At 46.7% G+C, this 14,952-nt stretch overlaps 2 protein-coding genes across 3 annotated transcripts in view; both read left to right on the forward strand.

The window, feature by feature from the left end:
• The window catches only part of PPP1R13L (protein phosphatase 1 regulatory subunit 13 like), a gene marked incomplete at its 5' end in the record, with an annotated part of 53,334 nt that extends 49,093 nt beyond the window's left edge, over window positions 1-4,241 (forward strand). The window contains 2 exons of one of the 2 annotated variants that reach the window (XM_079985352.1): window positions 670-2,299; window positions 2,336-4,241. In XM_079985352.1, coding sequence (XP_079841478.1) covers window positions 670-708 — 39 coding nt within the window. In that variant the 3' untranslated portion in view covers window positions 709-2,299; window positions 2,336-4,241. Of the gene's footprint in view, window positions 1-669 lie in introns of both variants that reach the window. The other variant, XM_079985351.1, reaches the window with a different exon arrangement.
• Window positions 4,242-11,242: 7,001 nt separating this feature from the next.
• The window catches only part of ERCC2 (ERCC excision repair 2, TFIIH core complex helicase subunit), a 35,068-nt gene continuing 31,358 nt past the window's right edge, over window positions 11,243-14,952 (forward strand). The window contains exons 1-3 of the mRNA XM_079985416.1: window positions 11,243-11,398; window positions 13,238-13,337; window positions 13,937-14,014. Coding sequence (XP_079841542.1) covers window positions 11,394-11,398; window positions 13,238-13,337; window positions 13,937-14,014 — 183 coding nt within the window. The 5' untranslated portion in view covers window positions 11,243-11,393. The remainder of the gene's footprint in view (window positions 11,399-13,237; window positions 13,338-13,936; window positions 14,015-14,952) is intronic.

Below are 14,952 nucleotides of genomic sequence, written 5' to 3' on the forward strand. Positions count from 1 at the left end.
TTATGCTTAATAATAATAATAATAATAATAATAATAATAATATACCCCACCCATCTGGGTGAGTTTCCCAGCCACTCTGGGGGACGCCCAACCAAATATTAAAAACATGATAAAACATCAAACATTAAAAACCTCCTTAAACAGGGCTGCCTTCAGATGTCTTCTAAACGTCAGATAGTTGTTTATTTCCTTGACTTCTGATGGGAGGGTGTTCCATAGGGTGGGTGCCACCACCGAGAAGGCCCTGTGCCTGGTTACCTGTAACCTCAATTATCGCAGGGAGGGAACTGCCAGAAGGCCCTTGGCGCTGGACCACAGTGTCCAGGCTGAACGATGGGGGTAGAGATGCTCCTTCAGGTATACTGGGCCTTTGAGGCCGTTTAGGGCTTTAAAGGTCAGCACCAACACTTTGAATTGTGCTCGGAAACGTACTGGGAGCCAATGCAGATCTCTCAGGACTGGACTGGTGTTATGTGGTCTCGGCGGCTGCTCCCAGTCACCAGTCTAGCTGCTGCGTAAAAGCACCTGGGTGAGCCTCTGCTTACGTTGTTAACCAGCGATGAGCTTCCTGCGGCCACCAGGATCCAGCCTGGCGTGCTGGTTTCTCTGCCTTGCTGGGCTTGCTCCGTTCCAAAATACGCAACCCACCTGTGCTTCTCTCCTCCGCAGCTCTTCCCCAGGGTGAGGCCGCAGCAGAGGAAAGCGTGACGTTTTGGAGGGAGGAACCCCGTCGCTGCCATCCCAGGAGGAACCTGAGGAATGTGCCTGGACAGGATCCCGAAGAACAGCTTCACAGTGCGGATGAATCGCCTTGCCTGCCTCAGGAGGGTGGCTGTCTGGCATCCTCAGATGCGCTGTATTGGTGGAGGGAAGGGAGAGACATGAGAAGATGGCGAATCCTTGGCTCTCTCGCTCTGTGTGTGTGTGTGTGTGTGTGTCTGGAAAAGCATGCCTAAAAGGAGAGGGTCTGACCTAATTTTTTTTTGTTTGTTTTTTACTATCTGCCTTCCTCTCCTCCTGCTTCCGTTAAGGACCTGCCATGACGTTAGGAAGGGTGATAGTATTTCATAGCTGTCAACCTTCCCTTTTTTTGCGGAGAATTCCCTTATCCCAGCGCCATTTCCCGCTGCTTCCTGCTGCTATCCCGGATTGTTAGATATCCCATAGACTGTCCCTGGGACAGGTGAGCCTGCTGATCCCTTATTTTTGAGGCTGCTGATCCCTTATTTTCAAATCTGAAAGTTGACAGCTATGGTATTTTTTTATTGTTTTGTATAGAATTGTAGTGTTATAAGGGAGTCCCTGGGACGCGGGTGGCGCTGTGGGTTAAACCACAGAGCCTAGGACTTGTTGATCAAAGTCGGCGGTTCGAATCCCCGCGACGGGGTGAGCTCCCGTTGTTCAGTCCCTGCTCCTGCCAACCTAGCAGTTCGAAAGCACGTCAAAGTGCAAGTAGATAAATAAGTACCGCTCCAGCGGGAAGGTGAACAGCGTTGCGCTGCTGTGGTTCGCCAGAAGCGTCTTAGTCATGCTGGCCACATGACCCGGAAGCTCGGCCAGTAAAGCGAGATGAGCGCCACAACCCCGGAGTCGTCCGCGACTGGACCTAACAGTCAGGGATCCCTTTACCTTTAAGGGAGTCCCTGAGAGGCATCTAGCCCAACCCCCTCAGCTGAGGAATCCCTGGTGGATAAGAATCCCAATCTCCAAGGAAGGAAAGCCCCCACCACTTAGGATTCTAGCTCCAGCGGCTGGAAGGTTTTTGCCCCATTCATCCAAACGAAAATTCAGATGCTGGGGTGACTAATTGATTTGCCCAAGGGGTACATAGTGCACCTCTGGGGAATCCTTCCCATAAATTCAACCACTGCTGGAGCAGGCGTTGCCTCTCAAAGAGATTGCCCCCATCCCTCCCTCCCAGCTCCTACCCTGAGCATATGCCTGACCCTTTCTCCATCCCCTTGGCTTCCTTGCCTCTCTGGACACGTCCACCACCAGCTGACCTCTCTGCTCCCAGCTCCGGCCACGTCGCCAACAGCTTCCTTTGGGCCTCGGCATGAGAACTTGAGCAATGGCAGCTGCTTCCCCCTCTCATTTCTACAATCGTTGCTCAGCTGCGGTTCTCCCTCCACGAATCTCCTGGGACTCGCAGTTTCAATGGGATCCTCGAGGAGAGCTCCCTCTCTGCCCAGGAGGAGGGCTCCGCAGGATGGGACCGTGGCCTGGGCAAAATCCACTGCTTTCTGCCCTTTTGACTTTTGCACAAATGGGAGCCACCAGGGAGCTTGTGCCTTGGCGAGTTTGCCTCACCAAGAGGGTGTTGCCTTCTACACAGCTCCATCTAGCCCAATGTGGCCTACACGGACTGGCAGCTGTCTCTCTGGCAGAGAGATGCCTTTCCTGCTGCTAGCTCCCTGATTTTCCTAGCTGGAAAGGCCCCGGTTTGAACCCAAGACTTAATTCATGTCAAGCGTGGTCTCTGCTCCAGAGCTGGGCTGCCTCCCTTCCGACTGCAGAGGAAACCCCGGCTCAATTGCAGAAGCTCTGTTTTGCTCTGCCTTTTCCCACTCCTAAAGTCTTCCCATCACACCTGACACTCACCCTCCTTGGGCAAGCTGCCCCACGCCCTCCCTACCTTATTTTGTGGGCTGTTATTCTGCCAAGGAGGGACGCGGGTGGCGCAGTGGTCTAAACCACTGAGCCTTGGGCTTGCCGATCGGAAGGTTGGCGGTTCGAATCCCCGCGACGGGGTGAGCTCCCGTTGCTCGGTCCCAGCTCCTGCCAACCTAGCAGTTCGAAAACACGTCAAAGTGCAAGTAGATAAATAGGTACCACTCCGGCGGGAAGGTAAACGGCGTTTCCGTGCGCTGCTCTGGTTCACCAGAAGTGGCTTAAGTCATGCTGGCCACATGACCCGGAAGCTGTACGCCGGCTCCCTCGGCCAGTAAAGCGAGATGAGCACCGCAACCCCAGAGTCAGTCACGACTGGACCTAATGGTCAGGGGTCCCTTTACCATTACTTATTCTGCTAAGGCCGGTCAGCCGCCGTAAGAGGGACAATCCCCTCCACCTCTAGCCGAGCAGATCGCTCAAACCGCAGCCAGGGGTGGCATTTTAAAACGAATGAAAAGTATGGAGTACTTGGAGGTGGTGGGTTAACAGATATGAAGCCAGTGTTCTGTATCCCCTGGATATTATAGCCTTGGAATGTTGCACCCCCAGCCCAGACATAGGCTCCTCCATGCAACTGCTGTAAAAAGATTCCTCTATTTGCAGGGGGAGAATTTTGGGTTTGTGCTTCTATCAAGGACACTGGCTGGGAAAACATAGAGCTAACTATTAAAAATTGGACTGCTCCAAGACAGATTCCTCGTAATCCTTCTTTAATATTTTGTGAATATATTCTTTCGATTCTTGGAGAATAGCTAACCCGGATCTCAGGGGTTCTCCATGCACGTCTGCTAGAAATAAAAGTCATGCAAGGCTACACAATTAAATATTTCCAAGGGATGGGCCTCTCTGATCTTGCCCCTGTCAAGACAATTTTTCAACGTGACCCACGGGAAATTAGGTAACAGAAACAAAGAAAAACCACAAAGGGAAAAACTCCTCAAGGAGAGTCCACTCCTTTTTCATTAAATGGGAGGGCAAACCCTAGCAATAATCTGAGACACGTTTGAAGCTTTTGTCCATGGAATCTGTATTAGTAAAAAATGTGGCATTGAAAAGGAGAAAAGTAACATTAACGCTCAAATTACTACAAGAAATACTACCACGGGAGCTTGAAACGAAACAGAAATGCACACAAAGCAAAAGAGTTTACTCTAAGCCTAGGGGAAAAAGGGAGAATTGGAATCATTGGAAATATCCCAGATACTAAACTCTCTTATCTAGGAACTGGATCACATAAATTTGGAACTTAATACTTATGAACAAATTTACCACTTTGCTACGAGAACCTCAAATGGGGAAAAGGCACTCCTTTTAATGCAACATGGTCATTCACCATGTACAATCGATCATGCATTGATTCTGCCCTCCAGAAATGCACAGGGACCCCCTGGAATTACTCTCGCTTCCTGTTTTTGCACCTGTAGCGTGTAATGGATATTGTATTAGGCATAAAACTGGAGCCACACTCTTTGGCGAGGGGGATTACTTTTCTGTTGATGATGTATTTGTAATTGCTTATATCTAAAAAGTATGTTTTAAAAAATAATAATAAATGTGGACTAACTGGATCATTGATGCGTTGCTTCCATTTATCGGACAAGTGCCTCTGTTGAATTGTGGAGGAATTGGGGTGGGGAGGAGGGTGGATTTTGTGCGCACACCCCAGCATAGCTGTCAACTTACAGATTTGAAAATAAGGGACCAGCAGCCTCGAAAATAAGGGATCAGCAGCCAAAAGAAGGGATTTTAGTCAACCAGCAGCCAAACGAAGCCTCAAGCGGTGGTTCCCACAGCACAGCAACCCAGCAAAGGGGATGCAGCAAGGAAACCCACCGTCACCTCTCCGCTGGGAAGCGCTGAGCAAAGGCGAGTCCCCAGGCAATGCGGCCGATTTGATTGGCACAAGGCATGCAAGCTCCACCCCCCAGTCGTTCTGAGACTCCTTATTGGGTGAGCAACGCAGCCAAGCAACACAGTTGGAGCCTCCCTCCTCCCTGGCCGGCAGAGAGTGAGGGAGGGAGAGGAGCTGCTTCCTTTGAAACCCGGGAAATTTAAGGGACATCATCAATAAGGGACAGCAGCGGGACACGGCGCTGGGATAAGGGACTGTCCCGCCAAATAAGGGACGCTTGACAGCTATGCACCCCAGCTAATTTACTGTTCTCTTTTGGCCCTAACGGAAGCTGCCTTTAACAGATTCAGGTTAGACAGAAACATGCACAGTTAGTTCCCCTTGTTCCTACCCTAATTTACACCATCAGCTATGAATAAGTGCTTGACCTGCAATTCGCCTTGAAATACAGTACAGCATGATTTCTGTTATAAGAATTTTAAGATCATATATAAAAAAATTAAATGTTCATAACTGTATATATAAACCACATGTCTGAAACCACACAGAAAAGGCCCTGAACAAATTGACCTCAAATATTTCTCTGCGAGGTCAAAGTGGGAAACCTCCCCTTGGTCTCTTTCCTCACAAACCTGCCCTCACAAATCCTGTCTTAAGGGCACATTCAAGATATAAAATAAAAAAATTCCTTCCAGTAGCACCTTAGAGACCAACTAAGTTTGTTATTGGTATGAGCTTTCGTGTGCATGCACACTTCTTCAGATACAAGATATGAACAGGGTGTGAGCCTGTGACCTGTGACCTAGATTCAGGAATTAAGTAGTTATAACAACAAAAGAATGTCCGAAACCCAGATAATGCAATCAGGTAACTTGCCAGACAGGAGATAAACAATGCACTCAGATTTCTGTTGTAGACCGCCTTTTCTGTGATGTATGTATGATGTTTCTGAGGGTGGTCTTGGACTCCAGGGTGGGCAATTTAAAATGTCTATATATAGGCTTGCATGCATGGCTCTGGGTCCTCCTCATCTCTCCTGCGTGTGCGGAAGCACCCTGTTGCAACAGTTAATAAATATCAGGCTTACTAGCTGCTTTGCTTCTCAGTATTCTCTGGTTGGCCTCTGTTATTTTCTCCTACCGATAGAGAACCTAAAAAGAGGACTCTATATGGGCTCTTGGGTACCCCATAAGGGGAAAAGAGCAGTTTTTTTCTTATATCATTTCCATCTCCTGAAACACTGCTTGCTCACTCCTTTTTGAACCCGTCAGATATGGCCTCGTTTTCTTTCCACTTAGCAGCTTCTCTTCAAGACAACTTAATTGAACCATTTAACTATTCCGGTCTCTCCCTATGCTCCCTATAACCAGCAATGTGTCTGCAGTTCTTTGGGCCAGTTGAGATCCCTGCGTGCTTTTCAAAGGATAGCCCCAAGCACAGCACATTGCAGTAGTCCAAATGGGATGACTAAGGCGTGCGTCACTGCGGCCAGACCAGAAACCCACAGCCTTACTGAGGATTGCAAAGGGCTGTTGCTGCTGGAGGTGCTCATTCCGAGAGTCTGTGGTTGGGAAATCTTTTTATCCTTTACCCCTCCCTTCCCAGGCCTTTCCTTCTTTGGTTCCCTGGGTCTAGTTTGAGCTTGCAAGCCCCCACGGGCTACAGGTTTGCCAAACCGGTTATTCTCAATTTCGCAAAGCACCACATTCACGAATGGGTCTGTAGAAATTAAAGGTGTGGAGGCCTGGGGGGGGGGGGACTGGGGAAATGGTGGGGGACCTGTTCACCCCCAGATCCACATATATCATTGTATATTTATTTATACCCCTTTTGGGCCTTATTGCCATTCTCCATGTTATAAGAATTTAAGGTCTCAAATATATCAGTTAAATGTTCATAAATGTACAAGACAAGCAGGTACATAAGTATGTAAACCATGTGTCTGAAATAGTACAGGAGAACAATCGGGAAGCCATTTTGACTCTCCCAAATTGATCTCAAATATTTCTCTGTAAGGAGGAAGGAAATGGGAAAAGCCTCCCCGTTGTCTCTTTGCTCACAAATCCCGTCTTAAGGGCGTATCTGTGTATGAATAGGGTGAGCCTGTGACCTGGATTCAGGAACTGAGTACAGTGGTACCTCGGGTTACAAACTTAATTCGTTCCGGAGGTCGAGTTTGTAATCTGAAGTGTTTGTAACCCGAGGTACCACTGTATTTACCATCACAAAAGAATGCCCAGGTAAAAGCAGTCATTGACCATTATCAGGTATCCTGGCAGACAAGATTTCTGCAGTAGACCACCCCTTCTGTGATGTATGTATGATGCATTGGGGTTTGGCCTTGAGCTAGAGGGTGCCAATTTCAAAAGTCTATTTAAGAGCTTGCACATCATTGTTCAGGGTTCCTCCTCCCTCCTGCATGTGATGAGTGAACACCCTGTTGCAACAGTTTAATAAAGATCAGGCTTACGAGCTGCTTTGCTACTCAACATACTTTGGTTGGCCTCTGTTATTTTCTCCTACCGATAGGGAACCCACTTAAGGACTCTATGCATTGTGCGGCTACCTGATGATCATCTTCCAAAGCAACTACAGTGTACACCCGGGTTGTGAACGTGATCTGTGTGGGATGCACGTTCACAACCCGCAGCATTCGCAACCCGCAGTGGCGCGTCTCTGCACGTGCGGGTTGCAATTCGGCACTTCTGCGCATGTGCAAAGTGTGATTTAGTGCTTCTGCGCATGCACGACCGCAGAAACCTGGAAGTAACCCGTTCCAGTACTTCCGGGTTTCAGCTGGTCCATAACCCAAAAAAAAGAAACTGAAGCGTCTGTAACCAAAGGTATGACTGTACTCTATTCCAAACTTTAAAATGGAAAGCATAATGCTGGTGGTCAACAGAGGTTTAATGACTCTCTCAAGGCAAATCTTTAAAAATGTAGTATTTGTTGTTGTTTAGTCGTTTAGTCATGTCCGACCCTTCGTGACCCCCTGGACCAGAGCACGCCAGGCACTCCTGTCTTCCACTGCCTCCCGCAGTTTGGTCAGGCTCATGTTTGTAGCTTCGAGAACACTGTCCCACTGTAGCACCCTGCTTGTGGTTAACGCTTAGCTGGAATGAAATATTCAACGCAGCAATAGAGAAATTAAAATAGTAATTTATTTGTCAGACAAATAAATATGAGGCACAGTGGTATATGGTTACCAAGCTCTGGCCTGGCCTCCTGCCATTCTGGCCAGCACTTATATTTCCTTAATCCAGCCCCCCCTTGCTCCTCCTGTGGCTGCCTCTGTCCAATCAGCCTGGTTGAAATTCCTATTGGCTGTTTGCTAGAACCAATCACAAAAGATACACCCATTTCCTCTTGCCTTTTATGGAAAATAAAAAGCTATATATTCTTTTATCTATAAATGACAAATAAGTAGTAATATATCTTACATGTGTCTCAACAAGGAATCTTAATTACCAGCTCACCTCTTGCCCTCCTTGCCCTATTGCCTTCCAAAACAGATAATTAATCTTGAATTTTTATCTTATGCATATGTCAAGGATTGAGTTCACATCAACATTGAGAGATCTCCTTCATTTGAAGGTTTCTAAACAAAAGGCCTGACAACCATATATCAGGAGTGCTCGATTGGCATCTTCTGTCTGGCAAGGGGCTTGGCTGGTGGCTGACTTAATTTCAGGATAGTTACAACTCTTACAACTATATGAAATAAGAATCTAGCATTTCTTAAATCCTTTGCATAATTATATTTAAACTAATATATTTAATACATAAACAACCTTTTACAAGGAAAAGAAATCTTAAAAGGATCTTAGTTTAAGAAACAAACAGCTTTAGAAAAGTCTTCCCAAAAATGTTCTCTTTCTGCCAGCTAGATGCTTTTTCACTGCTCTTGACCTTCTTAACCTTAGGAAGAAGATATGGCTCATTTTACTATTTATCCACCCTTAATTTGTAGGGTCAGTGTAACCTTGGCTGTCAGCCTGTAATTCCCTTTTTACGACTTTGAGAATTGTTTTCTGCTATAAATCAGGGGGCCCCTTGTCTAGGAGTAAAAAATATCTTGCCAAGGTTTTTAGGCAACTGGTCTTCTGCCTGGCATAAAATATTTGAAAATCATTAAGCTTTTTAAGATACAGGCCCTGATCAAACATATAAGCTTTAATAAAAATGCAGGCTTATGATTAGATGCCTCACCACCATCTCGTCCTCTGTCGTCCCCTTCTCCTTGGGCCCTCCATCTTTCCCAACATCAGGGTCTTTTCCAGGGAGTCCTCTCTTCTCATGAGATGGCCAAAGTCTTGGAGCCTCAGCTTCATGATCTGTCCTTCCAGTGAGCACTCAGGGCTGATTTCCTTCAGAATGGAGAGCTTCGATCTTCTTGCAGTCCATGGGACTCTCAAGAGTCTCCTCCAGCACCAGAATTCAAAAGCTTCAATTCTTCAGTGATCAGCCTTCATGATGGTCCAGCTCTCACTTCCATACATCACTACTGGGAAAACCATGGCTTTAACTATACGGACCTTTGTTGGCAAGGTGATGTCTCTGCTTTTTAAAATGTAGTATAAACACCAACTGTTCTTAACCTGAAGCACCACTTTAGCTAATGGGGCCTCCTGCCGCCGCCGCACCACCGGAGCATGATTTCTGTTCTCATCCTGAAGCAAAGTTCTTAACCTGAAGCACTATTTCCGGGTTAGCGGAGTCTGTAACCTGAAGTTTATGTAACCTGAAGCGTATGTAACCCGAGGTACCACTGTACTCTGAACTTAAAATGCTGGTGGTCAACAAAAGAGGTTTAAAGACTCTCTCAAGGCAAATCTGAAAAAATGTAGTATAAACACTGACAACTGGAAAACACTGGCCTGCGAGCGCTCCAGTTGGAGAACAGCCTTGACTAAAGGTGTCCTGGGCTTTGAAGACACTCGAACTCAGGATGCAAGGGAGAAACGTGTTAAGAGGAAGGCACGCTTGGCAAATCCACACCGTGATCAACTCCTGCCTGGAAACCAATGTCCCTGTTGTGTATTGAGTCAAAGGATTTTATATCTGTATTATTATTGTCTGTATTGCATTAGGGTAAAGTAACTGCCTTTTGGTTCCAGAGGGTACAGCTACTATTGGTTCATTTAAGCTGCTGTATTTGGATCCTCTGTCTTATTGGTTTCCTCCAAAAGGCAGGACTGTGATTGTCTGATATTGTTCCCTCCAAAATGTATCCTTTCTAGCTTGTTCCCTGTCCCTATAAATGTAGCTCTCCCCTCCTCAAGTCTGAGTCTTGTTTGCTTTAATAAAGAAGTGTTACTAGAGAACTGTCTCCACTGGCCGAGATGACTGGTAGAATTCGAGACCTGGGAGAAGAGAGGGTTGAAGAAGATTGGAAGAAATTCAAGATTTATTTACAAAAGTATTGTAATTTGGTAGAAGACTAAGAAGGATGCTAGATCATAAATAATTGCCTACCATTGAATTAGATTTGAATTTGACGATAAGCGAGATTGAGGAAAATATAAATTTTTTGGAGAATTATTAGATTAAATTAATTGAACGAGATTTAAGAATGTAAACAAGATGATAAATTGCTGGAAAAAGGTCATAATGATGTAAGTGGGAGTGGGAGACGTGAGGGAGTCCAAAGAAGTTTTGAAAAATGTGTTATGATTTATGTTATATTGTTTATCATTTTTGCATTTTGTATTTAAAAAAAAATCTCAATAAATATTTATATATATATATATAAAAAAGAGAGAACTGTCTCCAGCATATTATGTCAAGAGAGCTGAAATCACAAACCCCACGTTACAACAGTCCCCACTGTGGAAGGACCTGTGGGTCCAGAATTGGCCTCCACAGTCACTTACAGATGCACTGTTGAGGCCGTGTTTATGGAAGACCATCTTACTCGGCTACGAGGGATCGCAGAAGAAGCAGCACGGGCTCTTGGATACCCCATAAGAGAAAAGGAGCAGTTTTTTCTTTTAGCCCTGCCTTGCACCCTGCCCAGCCTCAAGCCTAACCTACAGGGCTATCTGAAGGAGCGTCTCCACCCCCATCATTCTGCCCGGACACTGAGGTCCAGCTCCGAGGGCCTTCTGGCGGTTCCCTCACTGCGAGAGGCCAAGTTGCAGGGAACCAGGCAGAGGGCCTTCTCGGTGGTGGCGCCCGCCCTGTGGAATGCCCTCCCATCGGATGTCAAGGTGATGGACAACTACCTAACATTCAGAAAACATCTGAAGGCAGCCCTGTTCAGGGAAGTTTTTAATATGTGACATTTTAGTGTATTTTTCATCTCTGTTGGAAGCCGCTCAGAGTGGCTGGGGAAACCCAGCCAGATGGGCGGGGTACAAATAATAAATTATTATTATTATTATTATTATTATTGTGCGAGGATAAAATAGGGAGGAAGAGAACCTTGCGGGAAAGTTGGGACACTATAAATGCAATCCATCCATCCATCCATCCATCCATCCATCCATCCATCCATCCATCCATCAATGAAAGAAGCAAGCAAGCAAGCTTTATTATTCATGGTTTTTAGCATCCCTCCAACCAAAGCCATCCCTATTTCTGGGCTCGACTACTTCAGCCTTCAACCGGTACGTACGATTAGGTCTCGAGCGGCTTACGATGCCTTTTCACAGCGCAGCCGAACTCCCTTTGGGGTAGGCGGTAAGTGTTTACTTGACTGCGGGGCGGAGCTTTATTCATCTTAGCCAACCAGAAGCGCGACCCGACGGGTCCTTCTGACCAATAGAGCGCAGCGGGGAAGGCATGCGCAGAAGAAGAAAAAGCTTACCTAGAGTGGACCGACGTGAGCAGCTGCAGCGGCCAATGGGATTGGAGGCTGGGAGAGACCATGAAGTGAGTGGGGGGGAGGGGAGACCTGGGAAATACTACTAGGGCAACAGGGAGGGGGGAGTGTTATTGGGGACAGATATAGACTAAGTGGGCATTATTAAAAAGAGGGGCTATTCTGGGGGGGGGGGCGTTGAGTGGGCGGGGAAATACTTGGAGGCGTTTGGAAATCATTGCTTGGGTTAAAGGGGGGCATTTGCTGTGGTCATTGACATGACTAATTCCACACTCTGTGGGTGCAATATTTTGGGGGGACATTTTTTTATGGGGTGTGCAAAAGCAACCCTTTTCCACCAGCCAGAGAAACATGCACCCCCATATATTTGCATGCAGCCCCCCCCTTTCCCATGCATTCATTCCATAACTCTGTCCAGGATTTTAGGGAAGCCGCCAAGTCAGACCACCGGGTCCATCTACCTCAATATTCCCAACACTGACTGGCAGCAGTGGCTTGCGAGGGTTTCAGCCAGGGGAGATGCTGCCTGCGGGGACTGAACCTGGGACACCGCCTGCATGCGAAGCGGATGCCGCCCCCCTGAGCTGTGGCCCATTAATTATTATTATTATTTATTATTTATACCCCACCCATCTGGCTGGGTCCCCCCAGCCACTCTGGGCGGCTTCCAACAAAACATTAAAATACAATAACCTATTAAACATTAAAAGCTTCCCTAAGCAGGGCTGCCTGTTTTTCCCTGCCTGTTTTTCCCTTAAAACGAGCTAAGATTCCAGTCTTCATGATTCTTCGGAGAAACATATGATTAGATAGGAGCTGGTCTGTAGCAACTTCAGTCCTAAAAAAAGCTCAGCAACTTTGGGGTAAATTGTAAAAAAAAAAAAAGCTGAACAACTTCAATTTGAAAAATTGAAATGGTCGGCCCTCATGCATGTTCACTTTTGATGATTGGTCTGGCCCTCTTTGAAAAAAGTTTCGACACCCCTGTATGGAGTATCTTAAGAGCCCATATAGAGTCCTTACATGGGTTCTCTATTGGTAGGAGAAAATAACAGAGGTCAACCAGAGAATATTGAGAAGCAAAGCAGCTAGTAAGCCCAATCTTTTTAAAACTGTTTCAACAGGGTTCCCACCACCACATGCAGAGAGGGAGAAGAGGAACCCAGAACATTGGTGTGCAAGATCTTATATAGACTTTTGAAATTGCCCACCCGGTAGCTCAAGACCACCCCCCAAAACATCATACATGCATCACAGAAAGAGGTGGTCCCCAGCAGAAATTTGAGTGTGTTGCTTATCTCCTGTCTGCATCCCTCCGAGCATGCCCGCAATTTTCGGCGTCTCCGCAGGTGTGATTTTCGGCATCTCCGCAGATGTGATTTTCGGCGTCTGTGCAAGCGCCGTGGAAGCGTGTAAATCCTTAGTTCCTTAATCTCTTTCGCATCTTGTTAGTGTGCTCATCTTAACAGATACTTGCCAGACTGTATTTAATAATAATAATAATAATAATAATAATAATATCTTTATTGTCATACAGGGAGGTGTAAGTCCCCACAGTCCAAAGACTAGAAAGCTTTTCCCATTTCCTTCCTCCTTGCAGAGAAATATTTGAGGTCAATTTGGGAGAGTCAAAATGGCTTCTGGGTTGTTCTCCTGTACTATTTCAGACACGTAGTTTATATACTTATGTGTGTTTGCCTTGTGCGTTTATGTACATTTATATATATATAAGACCTTAGAATTCCTATGGTCCCCTCAGTACTGCCTACACTGACTGGCAGTTCAAAACCTAAGGACTAGGAGCTTGGCTTTGAGTCAAGCACCTCCTTATGGGCAATTCTTTTCCCAGGACAATTTTCTGATGCCTCTCTCGCTTTCCCTTCCTTCAGGCTGAACATAGATGGACTCCTTGTTTATTTCCCCTATGATTACATCTACCCGGAGCAGTATTCTTACATGCTGGAGCTGAAGAGGACATTGGATGCCAAGGTTTGACCAGAGGCTGGGTTTGTTTGGGGTGCCGGTTTAGGAGGAGGAGGAGGGTGTTGCTGCGCTTGACCTCAGTGCGAATCAGTTTCTTGTTTCAAGAGGTGAGGTGGAATAATGTGATGTACCAGCAAAAAATAGTTGATGCTGTTCTAGGTTTCATCAACAGGCGTCCAGAGCATGGGTAGGCAAACTAAGGCCTGGGGGCCAGATCTGGCCCAATCACCTTCTCAATCCAGCCCATGCACTGTCCGGGAATCAGTGTGTTTTTACATGAGTAGAATGTGTCCTTTTATTTTAAAATGCACCTCTGGGTTATTTGTGGGGCATAGGAATTCATTCTCTGCCCCCCCCATATATTCTGGCCCCCACAAGGTCTGAGGGACAGTGGACCGGCCCCCTGCTGAAAATTTTTGCTGACCCCTGGTCTAGAGTCTAGACTTGATAGCAAAGCTTTTACATCACCAGCATCGCAATGATCGAATGGAGAACAGCCTGTTTTAAATTGCGCGAATGCATACTTTTTCCACTTTGAGATTTGACGTAAGCCGCATTGCAGTATTGCCGCTAATTCATACCGTCTCTCTCTGTTTCTCCGCTAGGGTCATGGCGTTCTGGAAATGCCATCAGGCACCGGGAAGACAATCTCCCTCCTGTCTCTGATCGTGGCCTACCAACGGGTGAGTCGCCTTGCCTCGGCTTCCGTAAAGGTGGCCTGGCTTATTCTGCTGTCAGCCCCTCTTGCAGATAACGACACCTGGCCTACCTTGCAGGCTTGATGTAACGATCGCCGGGAGAACGTGAAACACTTTGAACACCCCAAGGAGCTACATAAAGATGAAGTATTATTCCAGCTGGACTACAGCTCCCTTGATCACCAGAACCATTGGCCATTTGGGCTGATGGGAGTCCAGCAACATTGGGGAGGGGGGCACCGGTTCTGCGGCCTTCCATTCATAGTACTTTGTCTGCAGAAACATCAATAAGAGAGCCAGTGGTTAGAGCCAGTGGTTAGACTGCCTCTCAGTCTTGTTGTTGTTTAGTTGTTTAGTCATGTCCGACTCTTCGTGACCCCATGGACCAGAGCATGCCAGGCACTCCTGTCTTCCACTGCCTCCCTCAGTTTGGTCTAGCCTACCTCAAGAGTTTTTGAATTCTGGTGCTGGAGGAGACTCTTGAGAGTCCCATGGACTGCAAGAAGAGCAAACCTCTCCATTCTGAAGGAAATCAGCCCTGAGTGCTCACTGGAAGGATAGATCCTGAAGCTGAGGCTCCAATACTTTGGCCACCTCATGAGAAGAGAAGACTCCCTGGGAAAGACCCTGATGTTGGAAAAGATGGAGGGCACAAGGAGAAGGGGACGACAGAGGACGAGATGGTGGGACAGTGTTCTCAAAGCTACAAACATGAGCCTGACCAAACTGCAAGAGGCAGTGGAAGACAGGAGTGCCTGGTGTGCTCTGGTCCAGGGGGTCACAAAGAGGCAGACACGACTAAACGACTAAACAACAACAACACCTCAAGAGTTCTTGAGATTAAATACACATATGAATTTAAAATATTCCCCCATTCCCGTGTCCTTATGATTTATTTTCTGTGTATCCCTGAAGAACACAAG

Source organism: Podarcis cretensis, assembly GCF_951804945.1.
Source record: "Podarcis cretensis genome assembly, chromosome: 8".
Taxonomy (NCBI): Eukaryota; Metazoa; Chordata; class Lepidosauria; order Squamata; family Lacertidae; genus Podarcis; species Podarcis cretensis.